This window comes from Pituophis catenifer, unplaced genomic scaffold, assembly GCF_029215685.1.
Source record: "Pituophis catenifer annectens isolate HBS135680 unplaced genomic scaffold, rPitCat1.0.hap2 SCAF_1, whole genome shotgun sequence".
Lineage (NCBI taxonomy): Eukaryota > Metazoa > Chordata > Lepidosauria > Squamata > Colubridae > Pituophis > Pituophis catenifer.
This window is the reverse complement of record NW_027256881.1, coordinates 245,409,875-245,431,338: the sequence shown is the minus strand read 5'-3', so window position 1 is coordinate 245,431,338 and position 21,464 is coordinate 245,409,875. Positions and strand designations below refer to the sequence as shown.

General features: G+C 37.9%; 1 protein-coding gene across 1 annotated transcript in view; it reads right to left on the bottom strand.

Moving 5' to 3' along the window:
* Positions 1-21,464, bottom strand: part of LOC139310802 (mucin-2-like) — a 63,313-nt gene that overhangs the window by 21,014 nt on the left and 20,835 nt on the right. The window contains exons 17-31 of the mRNA XM_070935036.1: positions 20,895-20,922; positions 18,876-19,010; positions 18,202-18,353; positions 17,627-17,765; positions 16,091-16,195; positions 15,043-15,225; positions 13,557-13,799; positions 12,507-12,663; positions 10,932-11,063; positions 9,773-9,920; positions 7,898-7,941; positions 5,341-5,532; positions 5,139-5,165; positions 5,011-5,031; positions 707-3,222 (exon numbers count right to left, since the gene is read on the bottom strand). Of these exons, the coding sequence (XP_070791137.1) occupies positions 707-3,222; positions 5,011-5,031; positions 5,139-5,165; positions 5,341-5,532; positions 7,898-7,941; positions 9,773-9,920; positions 10,932-11,063; positions 12,507-12,663; positions 13,557-13,799; positions 15,043-15,225; positions 16,091-16,195; positions 17,627-17,765; positions 18,202-18,353; positions 18,876-19,010; positions 20,895-20,922 (4,222 nt within the window). The remainder of the gene's footprint in view (positions 1-706; positions 3,223-5,010; positions 5,032-5,138; positions 5,166-5,340; positions 5,533-7,897; positions 7,942-9,772; positions 9,921-10,931; positions 11,064-12,506; positions 12,664-13,556; positions 13,800-15,042; positions 15,226-16,090; positions 16,196-17,626; positions 17,766-18,201; positions 18,354-18,875; positions 19,011-20,894; positions 20,923-21,464) is intronic.

Sequence of the window (21,464 nt, the reverse complement as noted above, 5' to 3'; positions counted from 1 at the left end):
AGAAGCGAAACATCTTCAGGGGAAAACAAAGTTCAGTTGCCTTTGGACCAAATTCACTGGATGGTTTGGGACCAGTTGCATTCTCTCAGTACAATCTCTCAGGAAGAAGAAAAAAAACAGGAGACAGTGCTAGGTATGTCACTTTGAACCACCTCCCGCTATATCCCACCTCCTAAATAAAATAGTGGGATTTAAATCTACTAAAAAAAAATAATAACGTCTAGCTGTGTTGGACTAAAATCCCCAAAATCCTCATCCAGTAAACCCAAAACTTGATCATTTAAGTGAAATCTAATTCCAGTGACAAGCAGCATAATTTTAGCTACATTTTTCAAATATATACAATAAAATGGACCTAAGTCATGATACGTTTATGTTCTTATCGTCATAATTAATTTTGTACATTTTGCCTCATTTGAAAAGATCAGGCCTTTACAATAGATTTCTATTGAAACTTGAAGATGAGCCAGTATGAGTAAAAATTCATGTACAAAATTAATTCTGACTTGCCCAGAAATTTTGAAAACATAATTTTCTAAGGCACATTTTGGAGATAATTTTCTCTTTCAAATAATTGTTGTACAAATTCTGCCTTTTATGCATCCAAAGATATTTAGCAAAGCATCTGAGCATCGAAGACATAAACATACTCCAAGTTCCATGCATAATTTTAAATATGTAAATAAATAGAATAAGAATTACTAACGGTTGTATTTCCTAGCACACAGGGTGCTAATGTACTCGATCCCGATGTTGGACTTGTAGGCGTTTGTGTAGAGATGGTGGTGGGAGTAGATGTTGAAGTGGGAGTAGATGGAGTGGTGGTAATTGTGGTAGTAGTGGTTTCAGTAGTAGAGGGGGTAGTAGAAGTAGGCGTTGGAGTGGTAGTAGATGGAGTAGGGGTAATTGTGGTAGTAGTGCTTTCGGTTGTGGTAGTAGGAGTAGGTGTTGGAGTAGTAGTAGATGGAGTGGTGGTAATTGTGGTAGTAGTGCTTTCGGTAGTAGAGGGGGTAGTAGGAGTAGGTGTTGGAGTGGTAGTAGATGGAGTGGGGGTTATTGTAGTGGTAGTAGGTGTTGGAGTGGTAGTAGGTGTTGGAGTGGTAGTAGCTGGAGTGGGGGTAATTGTAGTAGTAGTGCTTTCGGTAGTAGAGGTGGAGGTGGTAGTAGGTGTTGTAGTGGGAGTAGATGGACTGGGAGTAATTGTGGTAGTGGTAGTAGGTGTTGGAGTGGTAGTAGGTGTTGGAGTGGTAGTAGATGGAGTGGGGGTAATTGTAGTAGTAGTGCTTTCTGTAGTAGAGGTGGAGGTGGGAGTAGGTGTTGTAGTGGTAGTAGATGGAGTGGAAGTAATTGTGGTAGTGGTACTAGGTGTTGGAGTGGGAGTGGTAGTAGGTGTTGGAGTGGTAGTAGATGGAGTGGTGGTAATTGTGGTAGTAGTGCTTTCGGTAGTAGAGGTGGAGGTGGTAGTAGGTGTTGGAGTGGTAGTAGATGGACTGGGAGTAATTGTGGTAGTGGTAGTAGGTGTTGGAGTGGTAGTAGATGGACTGGGAGTAATTGTGGTAGTGGTACTAGGTGTTGGAGTGGGAGTGGTAGTAGGTGTTGGAGTGGTAGTAGATGGAGTGGTGGTAATTGTGGTAGTAGTGCTTTCGGTAGTAGAGGTGGAGGTGGTAGTAGGTGTTGGAGTGGGAGTAGATGGACTGGGAGTAATTGTGGTAGTGGTAGTAGGTGTTGGAGTGGTAGTAGGTGTTGGAGTGGTAGTAGATGGACTGGGAGTAATTGTGGTAGTGGTACTAGGTGTTGGAGTGGGAGTGGTAGTAGGTGTTGGAGTGGTAGTAGATGGAGTGGGAGTAATTGTAGTAGTAGTGCTTTCTGTAGTAGAGGTGGAGGTGGGAGTAGGTGTTGTAGTGGGAGTAGATGGACCGGGAGTAATTATGGTAGTGGTACTAGGTGTTGGAGTGGGAGTGGTAGTAGGTGTTGGAGTGGTAGTAGATGGAGTAGGGGTAATTGTGGTAGTAGTGCTTTCGGTTGTGGTAGTAGGAGTAGGTGTTGGAGTGGTAGTAGATGGAGTGGTGGTAATTGTGGTAGTAGTGCTTTCTGTAGTAGAGGTGGAGGTGGTAGTAGGTGTTGGAGTGGGAGTAGATGGACTGGGAGTAATTGTGGTAGTGGTAGTAGGTGTTGGAGTGGTAGTAGGTGTTGGAGTGGTAGTAGATGGAGTGGGAGTAATTGTAGTAGTAGTGCTTTCTGTAGTAGAGGTGGAGGTGTTAGTAGGTGTTGGAGTGGGAGTAGATGGACTGGGAGTAATTGTGGTAGTGGTAGTAGGTGTTGGAGTGGTAGTAGGTGTTGGAGTGGTAGTAGATGGAGTGGGGGTAATTGTAGTAGTAGTGCTTTCGGTAGTAGAGGTGGAGGTGGTAGGAGTTGGAGTGGGAGTAGATGGACTGGGAGTAATTGTGGTAGTGGTAGTAGGTGTTGGAGTGGTAGTAGGTGTTGGAGTGGGGGTAGATGGAGTGGGGGTAATTGTAGTAGTAGTGCTTTCGGTAGTAGAGGTGGAGGTGGTAGGTGTTGGAGTGGGAGTAGATGGACTGGGAGTAATTGTGGTAGTGGTAGTAGGTGTTGGAGTGGTAGTAGGTGTTGGAGTGGGAGTAGATGGACTGGGAGTAATTGTGGTAGTGGTAGTAGGTGTTGGAGTGGTAGTAGGTGTTGGAGTGGGAGTAGATGGAGTGGGGGTAATTGTAGTAGTAGTGCTTTCGGTAGTAGAGGTGGAGGTGGTAGTAGGTGTTGGAGTGGGAGTAGATGGACTGGGAGTAATTGTGGTAGTGGTACTAGGTGTTGGAGTGGGAGTAGGTGTTGGAGTGGTAGTAGATGGAGTAGTGGTAATTGTGGTAGTAGTGCTTTTGGGAGTGGTGGAAAAACACTCCACTGGACAGCAGACGTTGATTTCGTAATCGAGACAGACTGGTGCAGGAATTACAGGTCCAGGAACCTGATCTTTGTTTTTACAAATAAGCCCAGTGGAAACATCACATGTCACTTTCTGTTGCAAGTCCTCGAAAGACCAGTCAGGAAACTTCTTTGCTCGGCATGATATGTTATCTGGCTTCACGCAGATCTCTATGTTGTGCAGTTTGATGTTTTCATAAGTTTCATTGTCTCCTTTGTCAATACCAATTTCTGGGACACTCACAGAAATCCATCCAGACCATTTACATTCTTGGTCTATACAAGATGCTGTAATGAAAGAGTGACAGAAACAGAAAGAATTTCTATTGTGAGAACAATAGTAGAACAATAGTTCAAGGTATGATATGCTGTTATAAAATAACAAAAGTAGAATTAACGGAGTGCTTGTATTTGGATCAGGATTTCTTTCTTTGCTCTTTAACATATTTAATTGTGAATATCCTTTAGTGCAGGGGTGGGTACCCAAGGTCCTTTTATGACTTGTGGACTTCAACTCCCAGAATTCCTGAGCCAACTGGCTCAGGAATTCTGGGAGTTGAAGTCCACAAGTCATAAAAGGACTTTGGGTACCCATCCCTGCTTTAGGACTACAACTCCTGACCTTTAAAAATTGAGGCAATGCTTTGCTGCCCTTGATGGTTGCCTGGTTTTCTGCAGCTCAAACCTAATTAGTCCTAGCATTATTAATTGTCTCAGATGTGGAACTGTATTGTTCCTACATGTTTTTCTCTTCTGCTCCTCCAATCTATTTTGTTTTGTTTTTAATAGAAATTTCTCTACATCCGAATCCAGTTTTGGTCTTATATTCTCCTTCAGTGAGGATTACGACCCACAGAAAATGTCTGAAAATCCAGAATTTAAGTAGGGTATCAATCCAAGTGACAGATAACGTTACTGACAGGAATTTGTTTAAGCCTGTTTACATCTCAAACTCCTCACTCCGTAAAATAAATTATAACTCTACTTGTCCTCCCAATTCACAGCCATTGTTTTTTGTTTGTCATTGTTTATTGGGAGGGTGACTAATTGGTTGGTTGGTTATGAGAGCACTGAAAAAAACCTTAGTGTTATTGGGAGGTAGAAAGGAAAGAGTAGTGTGTAATATTCGTGTGGAATAACAGTCTTATGTTCTTTAGTGTAGATGTGTTGGTGGAAGTGGAATCGGAGGAAGGCTAAAATGTTGATGGTACAAGGGTAATTAGAATGGGAACAGGTTGCAATATAAAAGTTGAAGTTGTGTTTACATTTTCTGATATGGAAACAGTATTAGCTTTGCGCTATCATAAAAGTAGAGAAAATATTTTTCTTTAAATAATGCATTCATTCTTCAACATAGAATAACTTTCTTTCACTGAGTGCATTTATGTTGATAAGCCCTCAACACTGAGGTAAATTTTCTACAATAACTCAGATCATTTTCTTGTCTCATCTTGTGGCATCAACAACATTCAATCTGTGCAATGTTAGCTTTGCTCAGTCTGTTAATGCTAGAGCCACCATTAATTCTACAATCACCATAAGTACTCTATGTAATATGCCTGTCTTCTCGAAATCAAGCAGCAGTATAAAACCTTACTCAAACTTGGATTTCAGTTTACTCAGTTTCTAACATTAAATTTATTTCAGGGGTATCCACAGAGAGAGGTCTCCAAAGAAATCAACATGATAGCTGCACCTGCATAATTGATAACCCTTTTTTACATGTACCTTGACATCTCTCCCTCCCTCTCTCTCTCCCTCCCTCTTTCTCACGCACACACAGGTTGCCCCAATTTGGTAATCTGATAGTATCATAGATAGTAAGCACAGAGCATTTTAATTTAGCTCAAAGATGTACAGTATAGTACCTGTATACTAATACAAATATTTATAAATATTATGTGTTTTCTTTCTTAAAATCTCCATGACTTCAAAATGGAAAATAAACCGGATGTTTATTTCCTTTCATTCCTTTTCCTAACAATCCCTGCAAATTCTCAGCATGGTTAACTGAGTATTTCCTGACCTGTTCCTTTAAAACAACAAAATATGGAACTAAACATGTTTTGTACTTACTTGTACTTATTGTAGAAGTGCCTGAAATGGAGGGGGAAAAAGAATAGTACATGAGTTCCTTTTAATGAAAAGATTGTACTTTATGCTGCTAAATTTTGGACTGTTCCCACATTGCTTTTATTACTTACTTGTAGTTGAAACTGTGGTAGAAGAGACTGAAATGGAGAAAAAAGAATAGTAAATTTTGGTTGGCTCATTTTAAGAGTTTTAGAGAAAATTGACAAAGTTTCCACACTGAACATAGCTCAACATGGTATTATCAACCAAATTTCTATACATGTTTATTATCCTCCAGGGCAATAAAAAGAATTATTAACACTGGAAGCTTACTTGGGGTGGTAGTAGGAGTGGTAGTAGTAGTAGTAGTGCTGGAAGTGGTTGTAGGAGGAGAAGTTGTACTGCATCCATCATATTTAGTTTCCATGGTGCCATTTAGTGTGCATATTAGGTACACACAATCTTCAGTTTTGTCAGCAACGATCTCTCCCACTCCATATTCTTTGCCATCATAAACACAACACTCTGTGGAAAAATATATTAACAAAGTTCAAACAGAAGGAATTTCACAACATGAGAGCTGAACAACTGTTTCATTGCAATGCTAGCTTCACTTCAGAAGGAGTGAGTTCAGAAAAGAAACTGTCACAGTTTTTTTTTTTTACAAGCCAGCCAGATTCTTAGGGGCTTTGATCCAAATTTTGGGCTTGGACAACCTAGAACTGCGCCGCCTAAGGTCCGACCTAAGCGTAGTATACAAAATTATCCGCTACAACGTCCTACCTGTCAATGACTACTTCAGCTTCAACCGCAAAAATACAAGAGCACACAATAGATACAAACTCAAGATAAACCGCTCCAAACTCGATTGCAGAAAATACGACTTCAGCAACAGAGTGGTCAATGCCTGGAATGCACTACCTGATTCTGTTGTTACATCCTCAAACCCCCAAAACTTTAACCTTAGACTGTCTACTGTTGACCTCACCCCATTCCTAAGAAGTCTGTAGGGGGTGTGCATAAGTGCACCAGCGTGCCTTCCGTCCCTGTCCTACTGTCCCCATTTATTCGTATCCATTTCCTGTGTTCATATCCATGTTTATACTTATTCCTGTTATCTCATAGATGTTTGACAAACTAAATAAATTAAATTAAAAAAATAAATAAATACCTTTAATTGCATCAAGAAGTGAACTGGTAACCAGTCCAACTAGAGTGCTATTTTATAGTTTGATCTTTTACGGCCAGTTACAACCTGGGTTCAGTGGTGGGTTGCTCCCGGTTCGCACCGGTTCTATAGAACTGGTAGTAAAACCGGCAGGAGGCTCTGCCCACTGACCCCAACGTCATCAGAACGCTTCTGTGCATGTGCAGAACAACGTGTGCAGACGCATGAGCAAAGCTCGCATGTGCAGCCCCATTGCAAATCGGTAGTAAAGGTAAGTAGAACCCACCCCTGCCTGGGTTGCCATATTTGACCAGCTATACTTTCTAAAAAATCTTTAAGGGCAAACCTATGTGAAGAGTATTATAATAATTTAATCGATAAGTGACAAGATTTGGGTTACGTCAAAACACTGCAGAACTGTTCATAATGATATACCAGCCAAATTTTGAAAAAGAGAGAGATGACCTGAGCAATCAGAATATTTTAAGACATGGAATCATTTTTATAGTTGGTTGGAAAAGAGATATAGATGACCGATATTATAAACTATGTACAAATGATGATTACAATATTATTTTAGCAATGAAATGTTAGAATGGTTTGGATGAAGATGAAGATAGAAGAAACTTATGGAAGATGGAGAAGAAGCCTAGAAGATAACACCAAGATTTCACAGAGAAAGGAGGATTGAGGTATTAAATGTTTGTTTGTCTTAAAAAAATAAAAAATAAAAATTACTCAAAAAAAAAAAAGCTGAAAGAGGTCATAACATCCACAGTGCTCGATTCAGGAATTTAATTTCAAAGCATTCCCAAGTGATGCTGCCCAGCCTCTATATTTAAACATCCAGAAAACACGAGCTGACCATCTCCTTGAGTGACTGGTGTACTGATGAGCTGTTGTAAGTATTATCAACCTGTCAAGTTTTTGAAAAGGCTTTTTCATCATTGCTTCAGGCAGGTTGAAAATCTTCTGGCTATTGTTACTCTTTTGGCTAAAATAGTTAGGTAAAGTTCAAACACACTGGTAGTTGGCTTTGGTTTTTCAAATGTTCCATCTTCATTCTCTGGTATAATAAACTTAACAGGATCTCATAATAATGGATGAGAGATAACTATTATCATCTCGTTTGACACTGGAAAGGTAGAATCCATATAACAAAAAACATGAGAGACATTATCTGGAAAATCTTGGCAAAATGCTTCCAAATCTGCTCTTCCCTTTGCTAAATAAGCCTCAAAGAGTTGTATACATCTTCACAAGATTCTAAACGATCAATTTACAGATTGAAAAATATAATTTATAGCTGCCAGTGTTATTCCAGAGTGGATTTAACAATCAGCTCTATTATATGTCTCATTGGATTTAGTTTGTATATCCACCTTTCAAACATCTCAGGCCATTATCAAAAGTTTCCCTGTAACCCAAGGAATCATTATGGCTGTGTAAATTGGCAGAGAACTATACTAAACATTGTACTCTGAAGGATTAGAACTGTAGGATTGCTGGTAATTTAAAAAAAAAAAATATATTTACACCTAAATGTATAGCTACTGGGACCTCATTCATCTTTCCTTAAATATACCATGTGTAGAAAAAAGTTACAAAATAAAGCTGACATTCTTAATATTTGGACTTTTAAAATAAACACCTCAAATCATGACTTGCTCTTTCAAGAGAGATATATGGAAGCTGCTTGGGTTTTGTATTGGAAAAACATACCTTTTTTAGGTTTACATGTCACAGTTCCCGATGACTCGCAGTAACTGAAAGTTTTTTTAAAAAACAGAAACAAAATATTTTAAGTTTTATTTATTTAGCAATATTAAACTTTGATATTAAAGTTTTGTTAAATTCTTGTAGCCTAACTATATTCAATCTGCAATTGTGCTTTCGGTGCCCCGGATTCATAATGTAATTCTAATAATAAATGTAAGTTGTTCACTTAATTTCACAGGACAGGAAGTTAACGCTGGCAGGAATAGATATGAGAATAGAATGGAGTCAGGTCTTCGGTAAGTGAACTCCACATATCTATAAATTCTATGAGGCTAATACCGCAAATGGAAATACCAGACCAAGCCTAATCAGAAATTAATGCCAAATTAATGCCAACCTTGGTCATTTGTGATCCTTCCTTTTCAGGTGTATGAGCAACGTTTCCCAATCCTGGCTACTTTTAGGTGTGCAGAATTCAACTCCCAGCAATCTCAGCAATAGCTGTGCTGGCTAGGGAATTATGGTAGTCAAAGTCAAAATTGGGAAACACTGCCCCATAGGGCTTGTTTTTTATTCCCATCCCCTTAATTTTTTTTACCATGTGGCAAAAAACTTTGGCAAAAACTAGGTAGTTCTTTTACAATTAAGCTCCTTCGCTTTGCCAGTATTTTCTCTTTAAAAAGAAGAAAGAAGGAGGGAGATTACTTCCTGACATTTTCTTTTTGTAGAAAAGATAGCCTTGCATGTACATTGCTTTATATAGCACTTTTATCACAAACAATGGCATTTTAATGGGGACTCTAAAGTTGAAGTCCCATAAAGTGAGGAAGAAATTAAGAAATTGCACGAAACTATTCTTCAACTTTTTATTTATTCTAAAGCAAGGGTATCAAACTCAAGGCCCTCAGGCCGGATCTGGCCCATAGGATCCTTAGATCTGGCCCTCAGGGCTGGCCTGAAAATAGCAAAGGACCAGCCTACAGTGCCTCTGCCGGCTGAAATTGGGGCACAGGGGGTGCTGCAAGAGGTGTCCATCCCATCTCCTCTGCCTCCCCGTCAGCCGGCCCGTGGAGGACAACTACAATGTTGATCCGGCCCTCAAAGAATTCCAGTTTGACACCCCTGTTCTAAAGCAAGCTGAATGACTTGAATGGTCAAAAACCCAAACTCTCAACTAGGACATCCCCATCTTCTTGGATTCCTCAGATGCACATCTCTCCACATACAGAGGTCTGTGGAAGACAACTTCATGAATTGAATGACCCCAGTAGGGAAAACCTCTGGTCTCTCATTGTCTCTTTTTACTGCTACTCCCAAAGTTCCTAACAATCTCTTCTAGAAAGATCAGGACCACTCAGAACAGCATACACAGTGGTTTTGCCAGTTGGGGGGTGGGGTGTAAGGAAGCATAGGTATGACTTGCTACTATTCTTGTTCTTCTCCATGCAGCTTGGTTCCAACTCACTGGACACCAGTTCGCTTTGGTAGCCAAAACAGCTTTTCCCACTAATTGCTTTATCCATAGAATGGTATTCTTGCCTAATTTATTAGGCCATCATAAGAAATAAATGATGCATATGAAGCATTATGGAGCTTATAAAAAAACACAAGGTGGTGATTATCTGACATGCTCCTTTTCTTCTATCAAATGAGTTTACTGACTTCTGGAGGAAGGAGCAATTGGAGGAGAGAATATGTAATTTTGCATTCTCATCTCTTCTAACTTTTCACTCTTTTCAATATAATCTATCCTAAAAGTGCTTTCTAATTTAGAATGCTGTTTTCATCATACACTCACGCACAAACCCAATCATTTGAAACTGAATAGTTTCAATAACAACATTTGTTCAAATGTTTTTTTTCAGTTCTTCCACATACCAAGAGTGGCACAGTTCATAGTTGGGGATGAGCTCTCCAGGTATGTAGTAATTATCATTATGGTAGCAACCACATGTTTCCTTTGTTCCACATAATTTGGTCTCCTCGTTGTAGATTGGATATTCTGGAGGACATCGTGGGTAGCAACCTAATGTCCAGAAAGATGCATTTTGTAAAATGGCAGCTATTATCTGTCTGTGCCATAGAAGCATTGCATGAAAGAGACATGCTCCAAAGACTTGATTAAAGAATAACACCTTCAATTTATATATCAGAAGGAAATGGAAATTATTCATCGTGTGTCAGTTGACTGGATGTCATTTCTAAGGGATAAATGCAGTTCTGAACTTCTTCTATACATGTTTATTCTGATATTTCCCTTGGAGTAGTAACACTAAGAATATACTAGAAACGGGGCAAAAAATATCCCCTTTTCATTAAAGACTGAGAGTCAAGACTTCGGTAGCTAAAGAAACACTCATGCCATGTTTTATCTCTGATGAAATTTAGGTCTACATCTTTGGAACTGTTTTTTAAAGAATCAGTCTAGTAGACTAAGCACAAAAATAAAATGGCCAATTAGAAAGAAAAATCATGTCCCTAGGCATTTAACAGTCTTCATTCTAATGAAGCTAACATTCATTAATCAGAGACAAGGATGTTTCCTAAACTGCAACCCAAATGCCAGGAAGGGCCTCAGTGGCACCATCCTATTTTGGGTCCAAAAATAAACAAGCAGTATAGCAATAACAATAGCAATAGCATTTAGACTTATATACTGCTTCATAGTGCTTTATAGCCCTTTCTAAGTGGTTTATAGAGTCAGAATAATGCCCCCAACAATCTGGGTCCTCATTTTACTCACCTCAGAAGGATGGAAGGCTGAGTCAACCTTGAGCCTGGTGAGATTTGAACTGCCAAATTGCAGGCAGCCGGCAGGCAGCAGAAGTAGTCTGCAGTACTTCACTCTAACCACTGTGCCACCATGGCTCATAAATGGCTTTCCTACCAAAGTGGATCAGCTCACTGAATGACTTTTATTTTATGTTTGTTTATTGGCCACCCAGGTGAATGACCCAACCACATTCCCCCAGCTCCATATTGGACTAACAAACAATCTTTGAAGAATAAATCCACTACAAATTAACAGGTCTTTTACCTTCTAAGTATGACACTGAAAAGTTGGTGGTGACTTGATTGAGGATTTTGCAAGTTAAAATATCACGTCCACAAGGCTCATAGTGCCACTCACATATATCTTCATTAGGATTGTAGTATTCACAAAAGATTGCTTTAAAAAGAAAGTTGCTCATTAGAAAAGAAGCAGACTTTATTTTTTTCCCCAATTCGTATGTAAGATATCTCTGTGTGACATCACTGGAACTAATGAATAACACTACAAGTATGCATCCTATAGCTATACAGCTGAGGTATCCTATATAGGTATCCTACGCTGCCTATCTTTGATGCTAACATTATCTATGTTTTGGAGGGGATCTCTAATAAAAAGTACATGGATATTTGTACATACTGGAAGCAGAATAGTGTCTTTAAAGGCAATTATGTAGATTGTTGCAACATTTTTATCTAAATTGACTTGTCTAACAGCATAAAATGACCAGGAGTCTATCAAGTTTGCCTTTTGAGGTTTTTATTTGTTTGTTTGTGAATAATAATAATAATAATAATAATAATAATAATAATAATAATAATAATAATAATAATAATAATAATACTTGGTTGATACCTAGGATGCTGGCAGCAACCCGTATCAACCATCAGCATCAGTCAATGATATTTGTGATGCATTTTTAAATGTTTAGTTGATGGAGTTTCATGTTTAATGAATAAAAGAGATCATCATCATCATCATCATCATCATCATCATCATCATCATCATCTTCCATTTGATTCACAATCTGGGAATGGTAAAAGCTTAACAGTTCAAGTCCTAACCAAAGACCTAAGAGCTGTTAGGGTAATGTCTGAGTATATAGGCAGTTCTGATATATTCAGCTCTAAAAAGTTCAAAATTTCCATGTATCTAGGCAGCCCTTTGGGTATTGCTCCCAGGGCTCCTATTTCTTCCTCCTAGTCACTCAACTTCAATGTGCAAATCACAATATTTTGTTATTTTTTCTAGCTGTTTCTCTTCAATTCGTGCATCACCTGGTATTGCAATATCAATGAACCAGACTTTTTTTTTCTTTTCCACAAAGTGTGTTGTGGGCCATCCGAAAATCCCACAGGATCTTGACTTGCTAATTTTGAAGAACTTTTGTCAATTTTGTGTTCTCAGGAATTTTTGCTGCATTCAAACCCAAACTTCTGGCAACACTTCCAATGTATGATTTTGGCAATAATAGTAGTAATTTGATAATAATTTGTATTGTTGTTGTTGTTGTTGTTGTTGTTGTTGTTATTATTATTATCATCATCATCATCATCATCATCATCATCATCATCATCACCACCACCACCACCACCACCACCACCACCACCACCATCATCTGGTGGTATCTGGCCTCAGGGATTCCTTATCACAAAATTAAAGGGTTTTAGCATAAAATGTCTCAGAGAATAAACCTAACCAAGATTAGGTTTTGCTAAATTAAATAAACACATCTAGACTTGTGAAAGATTATAGTCTCGTGTTTCTAGAATATCATCCTTTGAGATAACTGGATACTGTATGCTTATCCTGGAACTTTAATAGTTTATCTGGAATGCTTACGGCATATATCTGGAGTTCTCCAGTGGACGCATGCTTCAGCTTTGATGCATTCATGCGCATAGGCAGCAACTGCAGTACAGAAGCATTCACAGTCCCCCCCAGTATCACAGGCACAGGCATCATGTACACAGGCTTCATAGTATGGCTGTGGATCCACCTATTGAAAAATTACAGAATCACAGCATTTGGATATTTGCATGACTGCAGTTTCCTTTGAAGACAGAAGAGCAAGGTGATCATCCAATTACCCAAGAGAAGTCTATATGCTATGGATGAATGAGGTTCTATCCCGTTCACATTGGAAGCACCAAGGTGCTTCAGGGCCTTAAAAGTTTAATTTTGTTCAGCATTTCTCTCAATTCTCAGGGCAAGGAAACTGTAATTTTACTTAAAGTTTGCTTTCCTCACATAGCTAAACATTGCATTCTGGATTCAATGTTTTTAAGCAAAGCAGTCTATGTGGAACCTAATATGGAATTATTTGATCAATAATTCCTGTCCTAATGGACTGGAATAAAACTAAGCACATAATTTCCCCTTCCCTGAATATCATAGTTCAATAATGGTTACCATAATGTAATTAAAAATCTATCTTTAAAATGGCAATATATTAGAAAATATATATCTGGAGTGTCATTGCATCTCTAAATTTGTATCTTGTGAAAATGTTCAGAATACATATTTAAATACGTATTTAAATAACATTTTTTAAAAAAACAAATATTGCAAATTAATGTGGAAACAGGAAGGAAAAGATTCATATATTAACGTTTCCAAAATTGATACAGGGCAGCTATTGTTCAGATGTACAGCAACACCAATGGACACAGTCGGAGGCTCCCAAATGAGAGTGGTTTATTTTATTTTAAAGAACACTGTGTCACAACATTCCCTAATAAGGTGTTTTTCAACCTTAGCAATTTTACAATGTGTGGACTTCAACACCCAGGATTCCTTGACCAGCATTTTGGGGAATTCTGGGAGATGAAGTCCACACATCTTAAAGTTGCCAATGCCATAATAACTCAGAACCAAACTAAAACTACTAACCTTGTGATGACATATTTTAAAAGTATCACTTTTGATAAGGCTGCACTCTTTCTCTGCCCAAGCTTTCCGATGTGGCTTCAACTCACAGGGCTCAATGACTACGTCTACATCAGGGCAAGCCGGATCCTTTTTCCATGAATTTCCAAATGTCAAGGCACTGACTGTGTCTTGAGCCATACTCCTTGTTGTAAAGTCATTGCTGGCTTTTTTATCAAAGTTACCACACAAACCACAGACTTTCCCCTGCAAGTTAAGAAAAGTACTTCATCAAAGCTAAAACGAATTTGAATAATTTACTGACCAAGTTCATATTTCTACCATGATCTGTTGTGGAAATACAGGTAGTTCTCAACGTACAACTATTTGTTTAGTGACTGTTTGAAATTACAACAGCACTGGAAAAAAGCGGCTTGTGACTGTTTTTCACATTTACAACGGTTTACACATTTACGATGGCAGCATCTCCCTGGTCATGTGATCAAAATATGGATGCTTGGCAACTGGCATGTATTTATGATGGTTGCAGTGTTTCAGGGTCATGAGATTCCCTTTTGCAATCTTCTGACAAGCAAAGTCAATCTGGGGAAGCCAGATTCATTTTGTCACCATGTTACTAATTTAACTATTCCAGTAATTCACTTAACAACTGTGGCAAGAAAGGTTGTAAAATGAAGCAAAACATTTAACGACTGTCTTGTTTAGCAATGGAAATTTTGGCCTCAATTGTGTGATCCTAAATCGGGAATTACCTGTATTGTGTCTAGGGTTCCAGAGAAGGGAAAAAAAAAACCCCAAAGTTAGTATTTAAGAAAACTATGACAGAATCTGCTGTTTCCTTTGCATGCAATATTCCAAATCATAGTTTTGTGTACATAACTTTCCATATATAAGAAGAAAGCAAATATAAGTGTGCAAAGAGGGAAAGAATTGGTCTGTTTACTTTTGAAATTAAACCAGATTCAATTTCGAAAATTCACTGTTTTCACTGTATTCACTGTATTCCACTGCTGTTATAGTTATTTAAAATAATCATTACCAAGTAAACAGCAATATCTTCACACCACACACTAAAAGAATTACAAACAGGTATGTATCACTAGCATGGAAAAAGAAGCCTACTGTAAATAAGGAAAAGCATTGTAAACCTGCATTAAGCATTTTAGATGTTTGCCTTGGGCTGGATCCAGTAAAAGGTTTGTTCTATTTTCCCAAGGCTTAGCTAAGTTGGACAGGAAAGTGTCTCTTCCTCCCCTTTATTCTATATATTTAAATCCTATTTAAACATTATTCAGTGAGTCCTCCCGGGTGGGTTCAATAACTTCTTGTGCATATTGCGTTAATCTATATTTATCACGAAGTAAATTGTAATATACATAGAGATATATAGTATGTATTAAGACATAAATACTGTAAGAAAATATTTTTAATATATTCATCCATTAGTAACATAAAAATGTTACGTGGAAAGCGTTCTAGAAGCACTGACTTTATGATAGGGCATCAACTTGATGAAAATAGTTGTCTTCTTATCCCAAATGAGCATCACTCCATTGCTGGCTTCAATTACTGTATACAACCCAACTGATCCACGAATCCAATATGTTATAGAGCTCTGGTTACCCCACTCAATTTTGTCGATGTGTTTTTCTTGCAGCTTCAGCTCTGTGGTCTAAAAGGCAGAAATACAATGGAGGCTATGTGATGAAAACAGAAGTTGGAATTTTAAATAGTCCCTCCTACTCGGTACACTCCAAGAACAGTGGATTAACACACTGGATTAACACATTTATTATGGTTTTGGTTTAGGTTTACTCTTTTTGGAATGCAGCCCATTTCAGCTCAGGTAGAATCAAAAAGAGAAGATCATTCTCTATAAAGCAGTCATCAGAATAACCCTTCCTGTATCGGAACAAATGTGCTATAGTAGACAAAAGCTTATCGATTATAAAAAGTAATAAAGGCAGAATTAAAAAAAATAAATTTAAATTTGTTGTAATGCTTTGTTGTTTTTTAATTAATAGCCCAACATGATCAACTTTCAACTGAGTTGTCAATCAACCAGATGCTACGTTACTTAATGTCAGACTTGAAAATATAGAGTTGAGTCCAATTTGTTCAAGACTTCAAAGTATTCTCTGATTTCTTTGGGTCGAGAAGGTTGCTTTCAAACAACCCTTCTCAGGCATATTCACTTCTGTGCTCGATGCATACCAGGGGTGAAATCTAGCAGGTTCTGACAGGTTCTGGAGAACCAGTACGGAAATTTTGAGTAGTTCAGAGAACCAGCAAATACCACCTCTGGCTGGCCCCAGGCTGGGGGGCAATGGAGTTTGCAATATCCTTCCCCCTGGAGTGGGGAGGGAATGGGGATTTTGCAGTATCTTTCCCCTGGAGTGGGATGGGAATGGAGATTTTGCAGTATCCTTCCCCTGCCATGCCCACCAAGCCACACCCACCAAGCCACACCAAGCCCACCAAGCCACACCCACAGAACCAGAAGTTTAAAAAAAGTGGATTTCATCACTGATACATACCCCTAGAAACAATTTAATGGCTTTGGAGCAGGTAACTCCTGTTGTTCCACAGGGAACGTTCTCTACGATCACACTAAACGTTCCTTGCTGGTTGCCACAGTAATCCTAGTGGGCATAGTCAAAAAAAAGAGGATCAAGGTTAAGCAAAATCAAATCAAATAATGTTTCACATTTCTCTCACAGAGCAACACTGGGCACTGGGCAGTTAATCATTCCTTTATGTTTATGAGAACATTCATGCTTCAAAGCACTTACTAACCAACTTCCCCCACCCACCCACCCCAAAAAAACATTTAATGAGCTAGTCTTTAAAAATAGCATATTTTATTTGACTGAAAATTATTGTATCGGTACCATTGCAGTCATATAATGTCATAATGTGGTCATAGTCACGTGCATGGTGAGGCAGAGTAATTGATCAACCATTCAGATAAGGTTAATTCAAAGAATTGTAACCCAAAATATTGTTGGCAAAATATTTGAAATGGTCAGAAGAGCCTCGGTGGTGCAGCGGACTAAAGTGCTGTTAAAGTGCTAGCATTTAGCTGCCAGCTGCCTGCAATTAGTGCAAGTTCGAATCTCACCAGGCTCAAGGTTGACTCAGCCTTCCATCCTTTCGAGGTAGGTAAATTGAGGACCCGGATTGTGGGGGCAATAAGCCAACTTTGTATAGAACAACACCGCTTGGGGGGGTGGGGGCAAAAGCCCTAATAAGCAGGTATATACAAAAAAGTATGCAGGCTATTGCTATAATGCATTGTAAGCTGCCCTGAGTCTCCAGAGAAGGGTGGCATATGAATTGGACTAATAAATAAATAAGTAAGATAAAATGAATAAATATGAAGATTGCAAAATACAAACCCCAAAGAGTCATTGCAAAGGAACTCCCCCAGCTTTTAAAACACCAACACTACAGTTCCAGATCTCCAAATTATTTTGTGATTCAGTTGAAACAACAGAATAGATTGTAAGATTGTAATAGATTGTAATAGATGGTAAAATTTGAGTCAAATTGTTTTAGTTGCAATTTAGTTTCACTTAAATGTAAAGACATCCCTATCAGGAAGTCAAATGGACACTATCTTAAATAAGTTATCCTGTTAGGATCAAAATTTGGTAGGACATAGACAAACTAGGCCAGCATATCTTACCCATTAGGAATTCCTGTTTTAAAAGGGAAGATTGGCAAAGGTTTTTTTCGCTTGAAAGTGTATTGAGCGAGAGTGGCTGTTACCAATAAAGATATCATCAACACTGAGTGAAATAAATTTCAGAAAGCATCCAAAGAGTTGTTAAGTTGTTAATATTTTAATTCAATATCATGGAGTTCAATTCAAGCCAGATTTTTTGAAGTTTGGTAAAATAATTATGTGCAAAAAAAAAATCATCTTAATGCAATTACTTAGTTGCCTGTTGAGTAAGAAGATTCCATGGAATGAAATTCTGATGGATATTCATGGAATAAAATTGACAGTCACTGCAAACACTGTATAATTTGGGTTACTGCAAAACGTGATACTGGTAACTGAATATTACCTGAGAAGCCACGTATTCACAGTGACCAACAAAGTCATAGAATTTTTCATCAAAGGTGATGACATGGCCACTGCCATAAATGGTACATGTCCCGTAACACACTAAGTTGGTGCATTTCCAGCTTCCTTTTTGGCATGTACTAGAGAGTATAAAAGAGAGAGAGAGAGAGGGAGGGAGGGAGGAAGGAAGAGAGATAGTAAGACCAAAGCTATCTCTCTGTGTAATGCTTTAAAGGTACAGAGCAAAATATTAATTATGTAAAATAAGAAATGGCTATCATCTTTTGTTTCTACTTTATACATAGCAGAGGTGGTATTCAACAGGTTCTGACCAGTTCTGGAGAACCGGTAGCGGAAATTTTGAATAGTTCAGAGAACCGGTAAATGCCACCTCTGACTGGCCCCGCCCCCATCTATTCTCTGCCTCCCGAGTCCCAGCTGATTGGGAGGAAATGGGGATTTTGCAGTAACCTTCCCCTGCCACGTCACCAAGCCACATCCACCAAGCCATGCCACGCCCGCAGAACCAGTAGTAAAAAAATTTGAATCCCACCACTGCTACATAGCATATCCTACCATGTGTTGCAGCCAACGTTTATTGTTTCTCCATTGGGATAAAACACCTGGTTATGAATACATGGGCAGTCATCTTCTTTTACACACCCGCCTCGGCCATCGTCAATCAAGCCCTCAGGGCAAACACATCCTGAGATACATTCAGTTTGGAACTATAGGAAACAAGGATAATACCCACATGACTATTTAATAGCACACTTAATACGATCCAGGCAATTAAAATTCACATGCCTTACTTTTGTTCATATAGTTTTGGAAAGACAAATCACACACAAATGCACTATTTAAAGTGCACCACCAACATAGAATTAGTATGGGCTAAAGTTAGATATTGAGTTATGTCTCAGAATCTTTCAAATATTTGAAATATGATTAGAAAGAAATTGCTTTCTCATTTCTACATGGGCATATTTATCCCCTCTCCCAAAAATTGAAGAATTCTATATATGTTTGGTAGGGCTCTTGCTTTTAAATATGAAATGGCCAGTGACTTTACTTCTTGTATCAAAATGTTAACAAACAGAATGCTACTTTAAGCAGAAGCTTGGTTCATCTCAGTATTCCCTTAGTGGAGTTCATTAAAGATAATAGCTTCACACTATACATCGCTATCAAAATTACATCACTTTTGGAATACAGGTGTAAAAAAAAGCCAGAAAAGAAGAAAGACATACGTGATCAGTACCCAGCGTTTGACAGCTAAGTCGTATTGGCGTTTGGGAAGACCAAGAGTCAAAGTTGTTGCAATCAAAATATGACTTATTGGATGAACAATCTGAAAAGTAAATAAAGCATATTGAAAAAGAAATCTCTTGAATTTAGTTCCATAGTAACAGACAAATGAAAACTCAAAAAAAACCTAAGGAATCTGGAATGGTTTGTGCCTTTAAAAATATGTCACACTGCAAATTGAATACCATATACATAGAAAATGCTCTTGTCAAAATTCTTGTATCACTTTAAGATGAAATTGCCCTGCAATGCCTGAACAAATTAGTTCATAAAATCAAACCGACACCATGGATTGTAGAGCCGTGGTGGTGCAGTGGTTAGAATCCAGTACTGCAGGCTAATTCTGCTGACTGCCAACTTCCAGTAGTTTGGCAGTTCGATTCCCACCAGCTCAAGCTTGACTCAGCTTTCCATCTTCCTGAGGTCGGTAAAATGAGTACCCAGATTGTTGGAGTGGCAATAGGCTGACTCTATAAACCGCTTAGAGAAGGCTGTAAAGCACTATGAAGCGGTATATACAGTAAGTCTAAGTGCTATCGCTATTGCATGAGCCTGATTCCAATTTGGGACATTAGAATGGCAGTGCAGGACTCGCAGGAATTTTTTTTCTCCTTTATAGGGAAAGCTATAGTCTGGTTAGATAATTTGGGTGTTGTCAGAACAGACAGTAGACAAATCATTCTGAGAGCAGCTTATTCAATTAATTTGGAAATGCTCTATGTCCCTGTAAAGAAATTGTGTTCGAGACTTACAGATGGAAATATTTATTATAATACTAATACAAATCAATAAACTCTTGGCTCCTAACACATCAGATATAACTGTGGTTGAAAAGAAGAAAGTGTGAATAATTGATGTGGCAATACCAGAGTGTAGTAGAATAGAAGACAAGATATTGGAGAAGATCACAAAGTATTAGATCTGACATTTAAAATTGAAAGATTATGGCATAAATCAGTTGTTGTGTTTCTAGTGGTTATCAACACCTTGGGTGCCATACCAAAATATCTTGGATGGCACCTAAAAACACTGTGCATTGATAATATTTTCCTTCTGTCAATTACAAAAGGCCATATTGCTTGGATTCATACATATATCACCCCAATACATTACAGCATCCTAGTTCTTGGGAAGAACTCAATGTGTATGAAGGCCAACATCAGCTAAAGAACTGGAAGCTGTGATTTCACATGGTTGTGAATATATAATAAGAACAATAAGAACAACAACAACAACAACAACAACAACCATACTCGGAACTGCCTATATACTTAACGTTACCTTAACAGCTTTTAGGTTCTTCGTTAACTTGAACTGTTAAGTTTTTTCCAGTCCCAGATTGCGAATCAAATTATTATTATTATTATTATTATTATTATTATTATTATTATTATTATTATTATTGTTGTTGTTGTTGTTGTTGTTGTTGTTATTATTATTATTATTATTATTATTATTATTATTATTGAAACATGTAACAGTGATACCCATTGTTATTGGGGCACTTGGTACCATGTCCAAGAAATTTATAAGATACATCAGCAAATTGCAGCTTCCTGCAATCACACCAGCGGAACTGCAAAAAACTGCGCTACTTGGAATATTGTACATCTTAAGAAGGTACTTGGTTGATACCTACCAGTAGGATGCTGACAGCAACCTGTATCAACCATTAGCACCAGTCAATGGTATTTGTGATGCATTTTTTAATGTTCAGTTGACTGAGTTTTATGTTTAATGAATAAAGTTAGTAATAATAACAAGAACAAGAACAAGAACAAGAACAACAACAACAACAACAATAATAATGAAAAGCTAATAAACTTAGGATGGAGTGGCTTTATGGTAAAGCCATGTCAAAAAGAAATTTTCATTCAACACATAGCTCAAATTATAAAAATGTATGTATTATTAAAATATGAAGGTTGATACTTACTGGGATGGTGTATATCCACTGTTACACAATGAAATCTTCCATTTCTGCAAACACTAAAAATAGCAGAAAATAATAGCAAAATAAATAAAATGATAAAACAGTAGCAATAAGAATTTTGCAAATGAATTGCAATTTATATACGTTTAATGGAAGTGTATTTTATTACAGTGATTTCTTGAATCCCTAAATGGTATACCATTGATGCACAATACAAGCAGCCAAACTGGAAATGTCAATGATTTGCTAAGGACTGCCACATACTTTCATATGTTTATGATAATGTTTTAAATGTACAACCTTCCTGCAACCTTCCTTCATTTTCACGGATCAACCATTTAAATAAAATGGTGGATAAGAGCGTAATTAATACTGTACCTATGGTATTACTCTTTAAAGTTATCACAAGAATTCAAGCATTCTGACTCTTGAATTCTATCTCCTCTTCCCTAGGAGTATACTCCATTGAAATACTATATAGGTAGTCCTCGATTTACAACAGTTTGATTAGTGACCACTCGAAGTTACAACGGCACTGAAAACAGTGACTTGTGACTGTTTTTCACACTTATGACCGTTGCAACATCCCCATGGTCAT